Source organism: Dipodomys spectabilis, unplaced genomic scaffold (assembly GCF_019054845.1).
Source record: "Dipodomys spectabilis isolate Male_0828 unplaced genomic scaffold, ASM1905484v1 ptg000018l, whole genome shotgun sequence".
Classification (NCBI taxonomy): domain Eukaryota; kingdom Metazoa; phylum Chordata; class Mammalia; order Rodentia; family Heteromyidae; genus Dipodomys; species Dipodomys spectabilis.
In genome coordinates this window covers 6,368,620-6,383,421 of record NW_024870695.1, presented here as the reverse complement: position 1 = coordinate 6,383,421, position 14,802 = coordinate 6,368,620, and the positions used below count along the sequence as shown (strand labels likewise).

Genomic DNA, 14,802 nt, shown 5'->3' with positions numbered 1-14,802 from the left:
GTCTTTTCAACTACATCAGAATATTTGTCCTTATCAGACGGATAACTGTCTTCCAGGTGGTCCAAAGTATTGATGATCTCATTCAAGGCTACAATACAGAAAATATACATACAACATATTATTTAGTACATAGATCTAAATCTTTTGATCACAGCAATAAAACTAATAACCTCTTTTACATCTACACTCTTTGATATGGCACTCAATAAGGTACTTGCAAGACAAATGTGGGTCCCCCTTAAGAACAATCTACTTTCCACTCTGATAATTTTCTATAAGCTCACTTAGAAAGTTTTCTCTACTCCAATAATTGTGTATTTATAACCTTTTTTAGTTGTAAATAACCTGGGGTTTTGTTTCTTTGTTTTTGTTTTGTTTTTCTGAACTGGGCTTTAAGCCCAGGACCTTACATTAGGAAGTGCTCTCCCACTTGAGCTATGCCTCTTTTCTTTTTTTGTGACAGGTCTTGCTAGGTAGTACAGGTTGGCATCAAATTTACAATCCTCCTGTCTCCACTTCCCAAGTTCTAGGATTACAGACATTCACCACCATGTGTAGCTCATAATTCTTTTCTTTATGCTTAAAATTATTTTTTTAAGTGTCTAGGACTTGGGTGGGCTATTCCTCTGTGAACACATATCAATGTTTCTCTAGTTATTATGTCAATGAGCTCACTATTTCAGTAAAAATGTTCCCCTCATTCTTTACAAAACCTTTCAACTCCAATTCTCTTTCAGCTTTCCTTCCCACATCTTTTGTTCCTGCCAGCTACCTTAGTCTATTCTAAAGAGACTCATGGTCTCATATTTAGCACACATTTGGACTAGAAAACCCACAACCAACCTCCTTAATTTTTCTACAAAAGAATTCATACTTCTAAAGTATATTTCTAAAAAATCATTTCAAAATTGGCCGAAAGAAATGTAAAATAAATTATTTTAAACTTTATCTAAAAGTAACTATCATTTAATAGATTATTTTGTCCTCTGATATAGAAGTTTTAAAAACAGGTCAGTGTAGAGGAATTCAAGGGAAATTTGTCGATACAAAAAAGATTAATTTAGTGAAAAGAAATGAGAAAATAAGTTGTTTTCATATTTCTGGAAATCTATTTTCACCAGTAAAAAAGTCCAAATGTATATGATTCCAGGAATGGAAAAATAAGAGAATTTTACCAAAAATATGTAATAAAATTCTAGTTCTATAGCTGTCCAAAATAAATTAATTTTTTTACTGTTACTATAAAGATGATGTACAGAGAGGTTATAGTTACGTAAGTCTGGTAAAAAGTACATTTCTTTTTGGACAATGTCACTCCTTCACTCTCTCCCAGTTTTTTTCCTCTTGTCAGGGGTGGGCTATTTTTTAAGCTTTAAAAGTTTATCTATATCTTTTTTAAATAATTTGAATGGTTCTCATTATTCTGTTTTCAAACATGTATATGATGTACTTTTGTAATATTCACTGTGGAATGGATTATTTAAAAAAAGCTATAAGGACTTCCAAGACAGAAAGAATGAGTGTATCCTATCATTAGTACATCCCTACAGCTAACTAATTTGATTTCTGAAAGAAGCATATAAAAACTGAAGAAAATCCACTTTTTAGGGATGAGTGTGGTGTTACATGTCCGCTGGAGGCATAGCAAGGATTGTGATCCAGGCAGTCCCAAGCAAAAATCACCAGACCCTATCTGAAAAAAAAAAGAATAACTAGAGCAAGAAATAAAAGGAGGTTACAGGTGTGACTCAAGTGATAGTGCACATGCCTAGCAAGTGCAAGGCCCTGAGTTCTCAATACTACCAACACTCCTCTCAAAAAAAGAAAAGATAGGAGACTCCACTTTTAATGAACAGAGGAACTATCAAACTCTAGCTACATTTCTCTAACTACAATGAGATAAAATTAGAAGCAACAACTGGGCAACAGTGAAATCTGAATTGCTTTGAGAGTTCTAGTTTTCTCCTAAGCATCCAGTTAGATAATACTGGGGACTCAAATTCATGGCCTCATGTTCACTAGTTTGCTTGCTCATGTGGCACTCTACCACTTAAGTGATGTCTCCAGTCCAGTATTTTGCTGGATAATGGGAGAAAACCTTGTCTTTTCTGTCCAGACTAGCTTCAAACTGAGATCCTTAAAGTCTCAGCCTCCTAAGTAGCTAGCATTACAGGCATGAGCCACTGGCAACTCGATGACCTATCAGTGAGAGTGGGGTACTGACGTTTCCTACAATTAGCTCTGGTCCAAGTTCAAAGGATCACATCTCACAGTGGTCTTCCAAGATGGTTATGATAGCCCTGGTGAGAGATAGTAGCATATCTATATGTTCTCTGGTCTCTCTTTTCTTATACAGCCACAAGGGCTCTATCCTAATGATCTTATGTAGTCCTAATCAGTTCCCCACGGCCTCAACTCCAAAAGTCACAATTAGATAAAAGTCTCTACTCTCTTAATACCTAACAATTGGATTAAACTTCATTACCAGTTTCAGAGGAGACAAACCACAATCAAATCAAAGTAACTTCTATAAAGATTTAAGAACCAAATAGTATTTGACTAAATGACCTTTTGAATGAATCCTGCATTGTTGTCTTCTAACAGCTTTATCATAAAGCTCTTACCAATAAAATTGGAAAATTTTGGGGTCTCCTTCAAACTTTTCAACCAGTCATTAACATTCACCATGTTTCCTTCTAGATGAAAACAAAGGAAGTGAAAAACAAACACTGGTAATACAAAAAGACTAATAACCAACATTAAATAAACATTTATGTATTTTTACATAAAAATGTATATCTAAATATTTATGTTTCTTGAACATTTTATTTACAAGATTCTTTGGGTTTACATCCAAACAGTTTGTCTTACTAACCCTGTAAGTTTATAGAAGATTATACTAGTGCTAATTCCATCCATAAAAAACCAAACAGCCAAGAAAAGCCAATAACTATACTTGATCAAAGTTGACAAAGCTAGGATTTCTATTCACAAAACTGGAATTCTTAAGTTGTTCTTCACTCAGTAAATTAAGGTATCTCTGAGCAGAGAGAATTTCAACAACTCCACTCCCCATACACTTTAGACTTGATTGTTTAAACTATATACATATATATATATATATGTATATATATATATATATATATATATATAGCTGCAAAAGAGATAATTTGAAGAGGAAAGTCTCCTTTTCAAATATAATATTTACAATATTTGTTCTTCCATAAGCAAATATCTTACACAATGTTTTTAGTTTTTTAATTATCTTTAAGTAATTATAAAGAAGGGCTTGCACAATTTTTATTGGTATTCTATCAGGAAAAAAATTTTGATTAATAAAATGTTTACCAGAAACAAAATCTGATTGAAGAATATTCTCTGCTTCTTCTTTAGGTGACTTAATCCCAACATTTTTCAAAAAATCTTCCAAGTTCTCCTCAGCTATCATTTCACCTTCAAGTGAATCAAGAGCTAATGCAATCTCCTGTAAGCCTAGAAATTGAAAAGAGATGTTTTATAATTAAATGAATCTGATTTTAAAAATAAAACAAAAAAACAAAAGTTATCATTAAAGATCTTTGTCAGTTGCAGCCCATTTTTTTTATTATTACATCCTGAATTGAGGAATAAGACTAATTCAGCCTTCAAAGAATTCCATGACCAGCACCTCAGTATTAGAAGAGTTCTTGGTTACTCACATTTCTTTGGTACTGATATAAAATCAGCATAATCAAAGTGAGAAATATATAGCTGACTTTTTCCTGGAAATTACAGAAAGTAATTTTTCTATAGGGATTTAATTATAACAAACAAAATTAACTCATTTTGATATAGATAAAAAAATCTAGTCATGAAAAATGTAAATATGATACAAGAGCTCATTCACTTTTTATTTTCAATTTTTCAGAGATTCATTTATACCCTAGCATCTAGAATTTAGCTTCAAGTCCAGTGATGGTTAAGTCAGATAGACTCACATTTATATCTCAGCTTCAGGTTATGTGACCTAGAATTGCATGACCTATACAAATTATTTCTACCTAACCACTCTATAATGCTCATGATGATGGATCTAAAGTGGGAAAATAATTTAATTCACAAGGTTGATGTGGATGATAAGGAATGAAAAGCACTAAAACTTATATTAGACATATAATAAGATCCAATCAATCCAGTATTTATAAAATAAAATTATGATGATTATCAGTAAAGCCAATGAGAATTAGTAAATACCAATCTTACCTTCTTAGCTACCTTAGATCTTGTTTTACCATCTGCTCCCCTAACATCATTGGGAAGTAACTGAAAATACCAATCTGAGCTTTGCCAGCACCTTGAAAACATGTACCAGCTCTGCCTCTTTAACTAAAGCTTGCTTTCCTTGAAAAACAGTTTCCTTGCATAACTATCTTAAATGAAGTTGACTCATCATCCTATGTTAATAGGATCAGGAAGCAGAGAGGCACTTTTCTTGTTGACAGGCAATTACTGTTCCAATTTTTTTTTTTTTTGGGGGTCCGGTCGTGGGGCCTGAACTCTGGGCCTGAGCTCTGTCCCTCAGCTCTTCAGCTCAAGACTAGCACTCTACCACTTGAGCCACAGCCCCACTTCCGGCTTTTCTTTTCTGCTTATGTGGTGCTGAGGAATCGAACCCAGGGCCTCATGCATGCAAGGCAGGCGCTCTACCACTGAGCCACCTTCCCAGCCCCTACTGTTCCAAACCTTAGCCCTTCTCTTTAAGGTTTAGGCCTTCATTCAATGATGTTGTTCTACTATCATCATCATGTATTACTCTGAGGAGTCTGGCATCTCGATATTATCCTCTCTTTACCTTAGACCACATGATAATTTATCAACTGTAGAAATGAACCTAGCCTCACCTTCTCATTCCAAAAAGCCTTTACCTCCCTTCTAAAGTCATCTACAACAATGGCTACCCTACATCTGCTTCTATACCTAGAATTGCCTGTTTCACATCTAAAATCTTAACCACAAGGTCAGACATTGTCAACTTTCTGTGTATATATTGAAGAAAAGCATAGAACTTTATATGACTATTTTCTTGGCTATTCCAACCTCTCCAAAAAATAGCCTGGGTACAGTAAACCTGCTTTATCAGTTACTAACGGAGAGAACATTCTAAAAGCCAAGTTCACATATGCCAGCCAACCTTGCAAGCAGGCTCTTCCAAACAAGACCCCTGGCCCTGCCATATTAACACTTTCTTGCTCAGGTAGCTCAGTTATTATAATTCCTCCTCGTAGTAACTAGCATTATTCTGCACTGGATATCAATGTCATCTCCTTGATCTCTGTGACTGGCTTCCTGTATCCTCTCTCCTTAATATGCAATGACTTAACTTTTTAAAAAAAATTCCTTTTCCGGGCTGGGAAGTTGGCTCAGTGGTAAAGCGCTTGCCTTGCATGCCTGAGGCCCTGGGTTCGATTCCTCAGCACCACATAAGCAAAAAGAAAAAAGCCGGAAGTGGCGCTGTGGCTCAAGTGGTAGAGCGCTAGCCTTGAGCTGAAGAGCTGAGGGACAGCGCCCAGGCCCAGAGTTCAGGCCCCACGACCGGACCCAAAAAAAAAAAAAAAATTCCTTTTCCCTCTTATAAAATATTACTTATCTAAACTTTTGAGCCCTACCTCTGATTTCAGAACTAGAAATAAAATTATAACTACCATTTATTAAACCCACAATATGTTTCTAATACTAGGTTGCATGCTCTATATATGTTACTATTATGTTTGACTCTTTATGAGAAACATAATGTTATTAGCTGAAGGAAATAATAATGGCCCAGAAAGAATGACCACTGTTAAGTGAAAGAAACACAAGGTCATCTCAGTCTAGCCCAAAGCCGATGCTCTATTTCTATGTTTTGTTTCCTACAACAAAGTTTAACTAATATGTTATGCTGATAGCCGTTATATTGACACAGTAATGTAGTTTAACAGAAAGATCATTGAGTACTTTTCTTAAATGAATAGTATTAGGATTTTTACATTCCAGAAAAAAATGAAGTATTGCTATTCCTTTTTATACATAATGATTCTGTACTGATCTCCCTGTCCACTTACTTATGGCGTTTTTTCTTTTCCTAAGAATGTTCACTGGCCCAAGGGTTACTCAAACTCTTATTCAAGTAAATTACCAGAGATGTTAAATTTTAACATATATTCTCCAAACAAAAAGCATACTCCCTCAAAAATACTATCTTCACTTACTTTTTGTCCTGTTTCTTAACTATTAAACAGGGTCAAATACTACACAAATGTCCTAGCACAAATCATAAGAGAGGTAAGCCAAGTTCAGAGACACAAACAGTGCATGTTTTCTCTCATATGCATAAGCTAGATCTAAAATACACTAGGACATGATAATTATACAGGACTCTAGGCATTCACACACAGTGAGACCAAAGGAGGATATTCTTAGGTGGAGGAACACAGAGGCATAATGCCTATGTGCCTCTGATCAAATAATATTTATGGAAATGAACTCCAGGAAATGGAAAAGAAATTTTTTTCTTTGTTGTTGTTTTCTTTTCTTTTCTCTTTGTCTTATTGTTCATTTATCTGTCTTTGGAAGGGTAAAGAGGGTGCAGAAATAGAGGTACAAAGGGTGAAAAATACAGCAGTGTTACTCACTGAAAATGAATTCATTGAAAATGAATTATACAACTTGTAGGTGGAGACAGGAAGGAAAACTTGGAAAAAGTGAGGGAAGGGGTAACATTGTCCAAAAAGAAATGTACTCTTTATCTGAGTTAGATAGCTATAAACCCTCTGCATATCATCTTTATAATAACAATAAAAACATTTTTAAAATACTATAAAAATGTTCTGCAAAAATGTGTGACAACTTTATTTAATGAAGACTAAAAAAAAGTTCATAATGAATTCTCCTAAAGGAAGCAGCAGAAGACTTATGAGAAATTTTATAATAATAGAAAACAATTTATATGATAGATTTCCAAGTCTGAGGCTTAATACCACAGAGAATACTTATATCTGGAAAAAAATTAAAGCCAGTATCTCAGAAATAAAATGTAATTAAAAAGAATTTTTAATAGCACTCTTTTCCACAAAAAGCATTTTTCTCTCTCATTAAAGAAGCTGCCAAATTTAATGAAAATCATGTTTCACTGGTCTGTCTTCAGATCAATGCCAATCTGTTTAACCAGAAATTAGAACCAGAAGTGATAGAAAAAAATCTAATGCAAAAAGAAGTGAATCCAATGAAAGAAAAACAATCTAGTACTTACTTTTTAACCTGGAGGCATCATGCATATTCTTTACTATTTTCTCAAATTCTTTAAGTTGTACTTTGTCATCATCTGTAAGAATAAAATTTTAATAGGTTATCCTACATAGCAAAAGTCAGCTCCAATGAAGCAGTCTGTAAATCTATAAATCTGTAAATCATTTGACATGCTCAGAAATAAATCATATTTCTTTTTCATATTTCTGAATAACCAAAAATAATTTTATAGATTAAGATAATGGACTTTAGGCTTATTTCTCAACTTCCATCAATCAAGAGAAACTATATGTCTATATTCCTAAAATATAGTATAAAGACATAGCCCCAGATTAAACTAAGAGGTACATTTCAGTCCTAATTTAGTCTTTAATTTTAAAAATTCTGTACCTGTTAAGTGTAAAGACTTTTGTCAGTTTCCAATGATTATATCACTCTAATGCTTAACAAATATTTATGCCCATATTTTATACAAGAACACACAAATACCAGATTCGTGTGTCAAAGGGCAATCACAAAAGAAAAAAGTAGCTTTTCTTCCCTATTTGAGAAAAAGAAGCTTATTCCCAAAATTTTAAATTACTGTAAGCTGTGACCAAAAACTAAAACAAAGTATTGCCAGCAAAATACATTTCCAATATATAAAAGACTATTATATATGACTTACTTATATAGCTACAATTAATAATGTTTTACCTTCTATGTATTATTTTAGGGGTTTTTGGAGGAGGTTATTTGGGGTGTGTGTGTGTGTGTGTGTGTGTGTGTGCTAGTCTTGAGGCTTGAACCCAGGGCTTGCACGCTGTCTCCGAGCTTACTTGATCTGCAGCTTCACTTCAGGTTTTTTGGTGTTTAACTGGAAATAAAGTCTCATGGGCTTTCCTTTCTGGACTGGCTTTGAACTGTGATCCTCAGATCTCAGTCTCCTGTATAGCGTAAGCCACCCAAGCTACTATGGGTTTTAAATGAACACTTAAGTTTTCCAATACTATATTATACAGTAAAATTACACATGTCTATTGTTATGTTTTGTCATACTTCTTTTAGTAGCACTTTTCCTAACTACAAAGACTTTGCTCCTGAATCTATAAGTTATCCCAAGTAATGCAATTATAAAATTTCAATAGTCTTTTAACATTTCCTGGTCACCCACTCTATGTTTTCTGGGATAAGCAATTTTCAAAAGGTGACATAATATATAGCCTGAATGGACTCAATGAATATTAATACAGTGATGTTAATATTTTTTCTATAGACCAGTCAAACAATCTGAACTTTCTTTAATTTTCATGTATATATAGACATTTTAACCATGTTGGAACACTATCTAATTGAGACCTGACACCAAAACTAGTAGAAGAAAACACAAAGAAAAAGCTCCCTGACATTTGTCTAGGCAGGAGTTTCTTAGGTAGAACCCCAAGCCACAATCAACTTAAGGAAAAAAAATAAATGAGTGGGACTGTATCAAACTAAGAGGCTTCTTCAGATAAGAAAAAAATTAGAATGAGGAGACAATTCATGAATTGGGAGAAAATAGTTGCAAATTATATACCAAGTAATGAGCTAGAATCTAAAATATATAAAGAACTCAAACTACTTAATAGCAAGAAAACACCCTTAAATTGGGCAAAAGTCTTGAACATTTCTCAAAAGAAGACATACTGCCGGGTGCCAGTGGCTCACACCTGTAATCCTAGCTACTCAGGAGACTGAGATCTGAGGATGGCGGTTCAAAGCCAGCCCGGGCAGGAAACTCCATGACACTCTTATCTACAATAAACCTTCAGAAAATTGGAACTGGTAGGTGCTGTGGCTCTAGCGGTAGAGCACTAGCCTTGAGCTGAAGAGATGAGCAACAGCACCTAGGCCCAGAGTTCAAGCCCAACTACCAACAACAACAACAAAAAAGAAGAAGGAGGAGGAGGGAAGAGGAGGAGGAGGAGAAGGAGAAGGAGAAGAAGGTGACATACTAATTACTAAAATGTTCAATATTTCTAATAAGGAGAAGGAGGAGAAGAAGAAAGCGACATACTAATTACTAAAATGTTCAATATTTCTAATCACAAAAAATGCAAATTAAACCCACAATGAAATAGCACTTCATATTTGTTAGACTGGCTATCATCAAACGCAGAATATAAAATTACATCGTGTGCCTCTTAACTTTAGGTAATACTCACCAACTTTTGCTAGCTTCAGTTCATCTAGAAAGTTATCTTTTTTTAAATTACTATTCACATTTGACAAAGTATTCCACTGATCAGAAATATTCATCAGCTCCTGGCTGAGATTCTGAATATCTTCAGTAACACGAGGCAATTCTAAATAGTGGATAAAAACATAAGTTTTACAACATGCTTATATAAGAAGTCAAAATGTAAACTGTTATTTAGAATAGTCAAGAATTAAGAATTTTGTAGTTAAGAATAACAATAGCATAAGTGAATACCCAACTTTCAAGTATCAAAACAATAAAACATTTAACACAATTTTAATATATCTTTGAGGATTCTAAAATATGTCAAGAAAATAGCGTTTTCTCCATTTCTTTCTCCCAAAATCTTCTCTGCCTCCTTCCTCCCCTTAAATCTAACACTGCAGACAAGAAAAAGCTTTGCTTTATTAGAATTTCAATAGAAAATCTTGTGTTTTAAATAGAAGAGATAAATTATCTTATTAAAAGTTTATGAAAGATCTCTGTGCTATATAAAAAATGGACTCTCTGGAAGATAAGGCAGAAAAACCTGCAGTGACCTGCTGTGACAGAGATGGCAATCAGGAGAACTGAACAAATTCAGCATATATTTTGAAAGAATTTAATGATGAATTGAAAAAGAAGAAAAATATACAAAAATATATATCTTGTATCCTGACTTCTACCTGGTCAGCTAGCAAGGTCACAAACCCTACTTTCTTTCTTTTTTAACATTTTCCCAGAAAATGTTAAAAGACTATAACTACTAGTTATTTCTAGATAATAGGATTTTGAGCATTTTGTGTTACACATGTGAGGACTTTTGTGCTCTTTTATTTAATTAACCTTAATAGACATTTTTTTCTGACAAAAACCAATAAAAAAATCATTATTCAGGGGCTGGGAAGGTGGCTTAGTGGTAGAGTGCTTGCCTTGCATGCATGAGGCCCTGGGTTCGATTCCTCAGCACCACATAAGCAAAAAGAAAAAAGCCAGAAGTGGCGTTATGGCTCAAGTGGTAGAGTGCTAGCCTTGAGCTGAAGAGCTGAAGGACAGCGCCCAGGCCCAGAGTTCAGGCCCCATGACCGGACCCAAAAAAAAAGAAAAAGAAAAGGAAAAAAATCATTATTCAAAGGAAAATAACAAACTGACACATGTGCTAGATGTGTTATCACAATTGCCTGAAAATGTTAACACTTACTATCAGCTTCAGTCATTTCCACAGGCTTTTCCACTTCTGGCTTAGGGAGGTGAATTCCAAACTCTTCAAGAGAAGTATTTACATCCTCACTGTCAACTTTTTCATCTTCAAATTTTTTAACAGCATTAGTGCCATTAGTCAGTACTAAAATAAAGCAGCATACTTGTATTAAATGTAAATCAATCTAGTGCCAGCAGTAACAAAAATAGAAATCATTTCAGAAATGTTATATATTAAAAGCACATAGCCATCATGATTAATAATAGTGAAGATCAGTATGTATCAAAATCAGTCAAAATATTTGTATCTTTTCTCTATAGTTTCTATGCCTAAAATGCACTGATAATATCACAACTAAAAATATATAAAAAATATGAAAAATTCCTAGCTAATTCAACAAATTGAACTCTCTGGTAGTTTATTTTTCATTAGCAGGAAATCTTCAATCTCTAATAACAAGCTGAAATACCAGTCTGTGGAAATATGTAATTCACTTCTTGGTAAATCCCTTTATTTTATCTCCTGTAGATATACATATTATTACTTAGAAACAAAGAAAAACCCATGAAACTCTTATTTTCAATTAACTAGCCAAAAACACAAGTGGAGGCATACATAGCTCAAGTGATAGAACATCATGAATTGAAGCCACTCCTCCAAAAGCTATGCCACAAAGTTTCAGAAGGTGTCCTTTCTACTCTTCACAAGAGCAGCAATATAACAGTGTCTGAGTTGGTAAGTGATTTATTTCATAGGGAAGCATTGAAGAAGTAGATTTGTTTATATTACCTTCAAGAAATTGACACTTAAGTACTTAAGCTACATGCCAAATGTAGCTTTTAACATCAGAGCTTCATCTAGGTATAAAAGGAAGTCTCTTTACTTTTGGATTAATTTTTTTCTTATCTGGAAAATCTTTAGGGAAATCTTTTATCATAGAAATAAACAGAAGAAAGCATAATAGCAAGACAATATCTTTCCTTTCTTATTATAAGCCTTCTGGGAAATTTTTGAGTTATTTGTATAAAAGTAATCATTGCAATGGGCTGGGAAGATGGCTCAGTGGTAGAGCGCTTGCCTTGCATGCCTGAGGCCCTGGGTTCAATTCCTCAGCACCACATAAGCAAAAAGAAAAAAGCCAGAAGTGGTGCTGTGGCTCAAGTGGTAGAGCGCTAGCCTTGAGCTGAAGAGCTGAGGGACAGCACCCAGGCCCAGAGTTCAGGCCCCACGACCGGACCCTCCCCCCCCAAAAAAGTAATCATTGCAAGCAAAAGCTGGATTCTGATGATAGTTGCACAATTTACTAAAAATCAGTGAATAGGTAAGTTATGTAAATTACACTTAAATAAAGCATTTTAAATGTTCTAAAATAAAAGCCATGCCAGTATTTCATTCAAACAGGTTTTATTCAAATAAATCAATCACCTATCAAATCTTAATCAATGTGGCTAATTACATATTGGATCACCTCACTATTATTAGCATTACTAAATATTTATGTACTGGTTTTTAGTTCATAAAATTCAGATGAGACAGCAGGTTCGCTATTATTACTCTGATATACCAAGATTTTTCTTTTTTTGGTTGGTCATGGGGCACTCTGGGCCTGGGCACTGTCCCTAAGCTCTTCAGCTCAAGGCTAGCACTGTACCACTTAAGCCACAGAGCCACTTCCAGCTTTTTCTGCTTATGTGGTACTGAGGAATCAAACCCAGGGCCTCATGCTTGCAAGGCAAGCACTCTACCACTGAGCCACCTTCCCAACCCCCCAAGATTTTTTTTTAAAGTAGTATTTTACTTGCCTATGAATTACAGGAGTTTTAAATAGCTGTCCAAATTGAACTTTATTCTTCCCAACCTAACTATTCTTTCCTTCAAATCATTTTAAAGCAAGTTTCCTACCTACCATCATATTCATGAAAACTTTGTTCCTTGGAGAGAGTTGTAATAAAGTCATCTAAATTCACCAACTCATTTTCTATAAAAATAGAGTAATAGATTATATTTTCCATTGTAATTTGTATAAACAACAAATTCACATGAAAAACCATTTGATTTTTCATTTCATTATCTTATTTCTCCTTCATATACTTTCTCCTAAGAGGTGTCTTTCTAAATTAGGTCAGTTCCTTTTTTTTCAGCAATGACTGAGGCATGTTAGTGCTAAATATAAGTGATACAAAAATAAGTAAGGCACAGACTCTACTTTTTCAGAGTCCAGAGTGCTAACCATTACACGATGGAATCCGATAAGACTCTGCATTTTCAATATCAATAGGTGAAAATAATTCAGGTAGATATAAGTTCTTGATAGGTATGAGAAAAAGAAATGGTTTTCTGTATAGACAATGAAAAGACTCAGGAGTCTATTTCATGCCAGCATGGAAATCCATGCACTATCAATATGCTATCTCTTAAGACACCTTGACAACATTAACCAGCCCTTACTAGGTCTCATATCTATTTTTAGATATAAACCTTCCACAGTAATCTCACAACTCTGAAAAGTAACAAAAGGGATTCAATAATTCTTGTTGTTGTTTGTCATGGGGCTTGAACTCTGGGCCTCAGTTCTTCAGCTCAAGGCTAGTACTCTACCACTTGAGCCACAGTGCCACTTCCAGTTTTCTGAGTGCTTTATTGGAGATAAGAGTCTCAAAGGTTTTCCTGCTCAGGCTGGCTTTGAACTGTGATCTTCAGATCTCAGCCTCCTGAGTAGCTAGGATTACAGGCATGAGCTACTGGTGCCCAGCAAGATTCAATAATTTTATTAGCACCTTCTGTCTCTTCTCTCTCTCTCTCTCTCTCTCTCTCTCTGTGTGTGTGTGTGTGTGTGTGTGTGTGTGTGTGTGTGTGTGTGTGTGTGTGTTGCCAGTCCTGGGGCTTGAACTCAGGGCCTGGGCATTGTCCCTGAGCTTCTTTTGCTCAATGCTAGCACTCTACCACTAGAGCCATAGCTCTACCTCTGGCTTTTTCTGTGTATGTGATACTGAGGAATCAAACCCAGGGCTTCATGCACTCTACCACTAAGCCACATTTCCAGCCTCTCTATATATTTTCAATCAAACTTTTTCTATTTTTCTTAGCTGAGAAATTGTATTGATTCTGAGTCCTTCTTTTCCAAAAATACGTTCTCTTCCCTCTCTTCAACTGAATTTTTGCAATGAATAATTCTAAGTTATTGATAAAAAAAAACAATTTCCCTCATATACAAACTCTCACAAAAACAAACCTCCTTAGAGACAATCTCTAAATCTCCCTAGAGATACTATCTTGAACTTAGACTAATAACTGGAATATGTCATTTAACATCTAGATTTAACATCTTGATTATCACTAACTCTAAATTCCCTCCAATTCTTTCTCCCTGAATCTCTAGGAACTTGATTCAATTTTTTTCTCTTGATGTAATAGAAGATTGAATTCAGGGCATCTCACTCACTCTACAAGTATTCTCCCATTTGAGCCACATTTACAGGTCTTGATAAAAGGGCTTTTTGTTTTGTTTTGTTCTGTTGTGGTATGGTTTGGTTTTTGTGTTTTCTACTAGGGCTTGAACTCTACACACTTGCAATCTTGCTCAGCTTGCCTCTGACTGACAGTCTTATCACTTGAGCTATGCCTCCAGCTTGGCCTTTTGCTTGTTAATTGAAATCTGTTGAGTGGCTGGGATTACAGGCATAAGTCAAAAGCACTTAAATTGATTAGAGATTTTTATACATCTTGGATGCTAGAAAGATAGGAAGAGTCTTACTGGAACAACTTTGTGCTATGAAAAGCCTGTATATTCTAAAACTAGCCCATCTGAATGGTCAGTCTTGATGGTTTGATTTTGTTTGTCTTTTACTACTTTCCATTTTTATTTTTTGTTTGCCAGTCCTGGGGCTTGAACTCAGGGCCTGGACACTGAGCTTGAGCTTCTTTTGCTCAAGGCTAGCACTCTACCACTTGAGCCACAGTACCACTTCCGGTTTTTTCTGGTTATACGGTATTGAGGAATTGAATCCAGGGCTTCATACATGCTAGACAAGCATTCAACAACTAAGCCATATTCCCAGCGCTCTTTTCCATTTTGATATTTTTTTTCTTAATCGTCTTCAGAATGACACATTCTAAAGATATTAACATGAGGAAAATAAGG

General features: G+C 34.8%; 1 protein-coding gene across 1 annotated transcript in view; it reads right to left on the bottom strand.

Moving 5' to 3' along the window:
- The window catches only part of Efcab13 (EF-hand calcium binding domain 13), a 48,258-nt gene that overhangs the window by 12,346 nt on the left and 21,110 nt on the right, over positions 1–14,802 (bottom strand). The window contains 7 exon segments of the mRNA XM_042674177.1: positions 2,625–2,696; positions 3,349–3,492; positions 7,268–7,339; positions 9,447–9,587; positions 10,011–10,023; positions 10,609–10,805; positions 12,568–12,639. Of these exon segments, the coding sequence (XP_042530111.1) occupies positions 2,625–2,696; positions 3,349–3,492; positions 7,268–7,339; positions 9,447–9,587; positions 10,011–10,023; positions 10,609–10,805; positions 12,568–12,639 (711 nt within the window).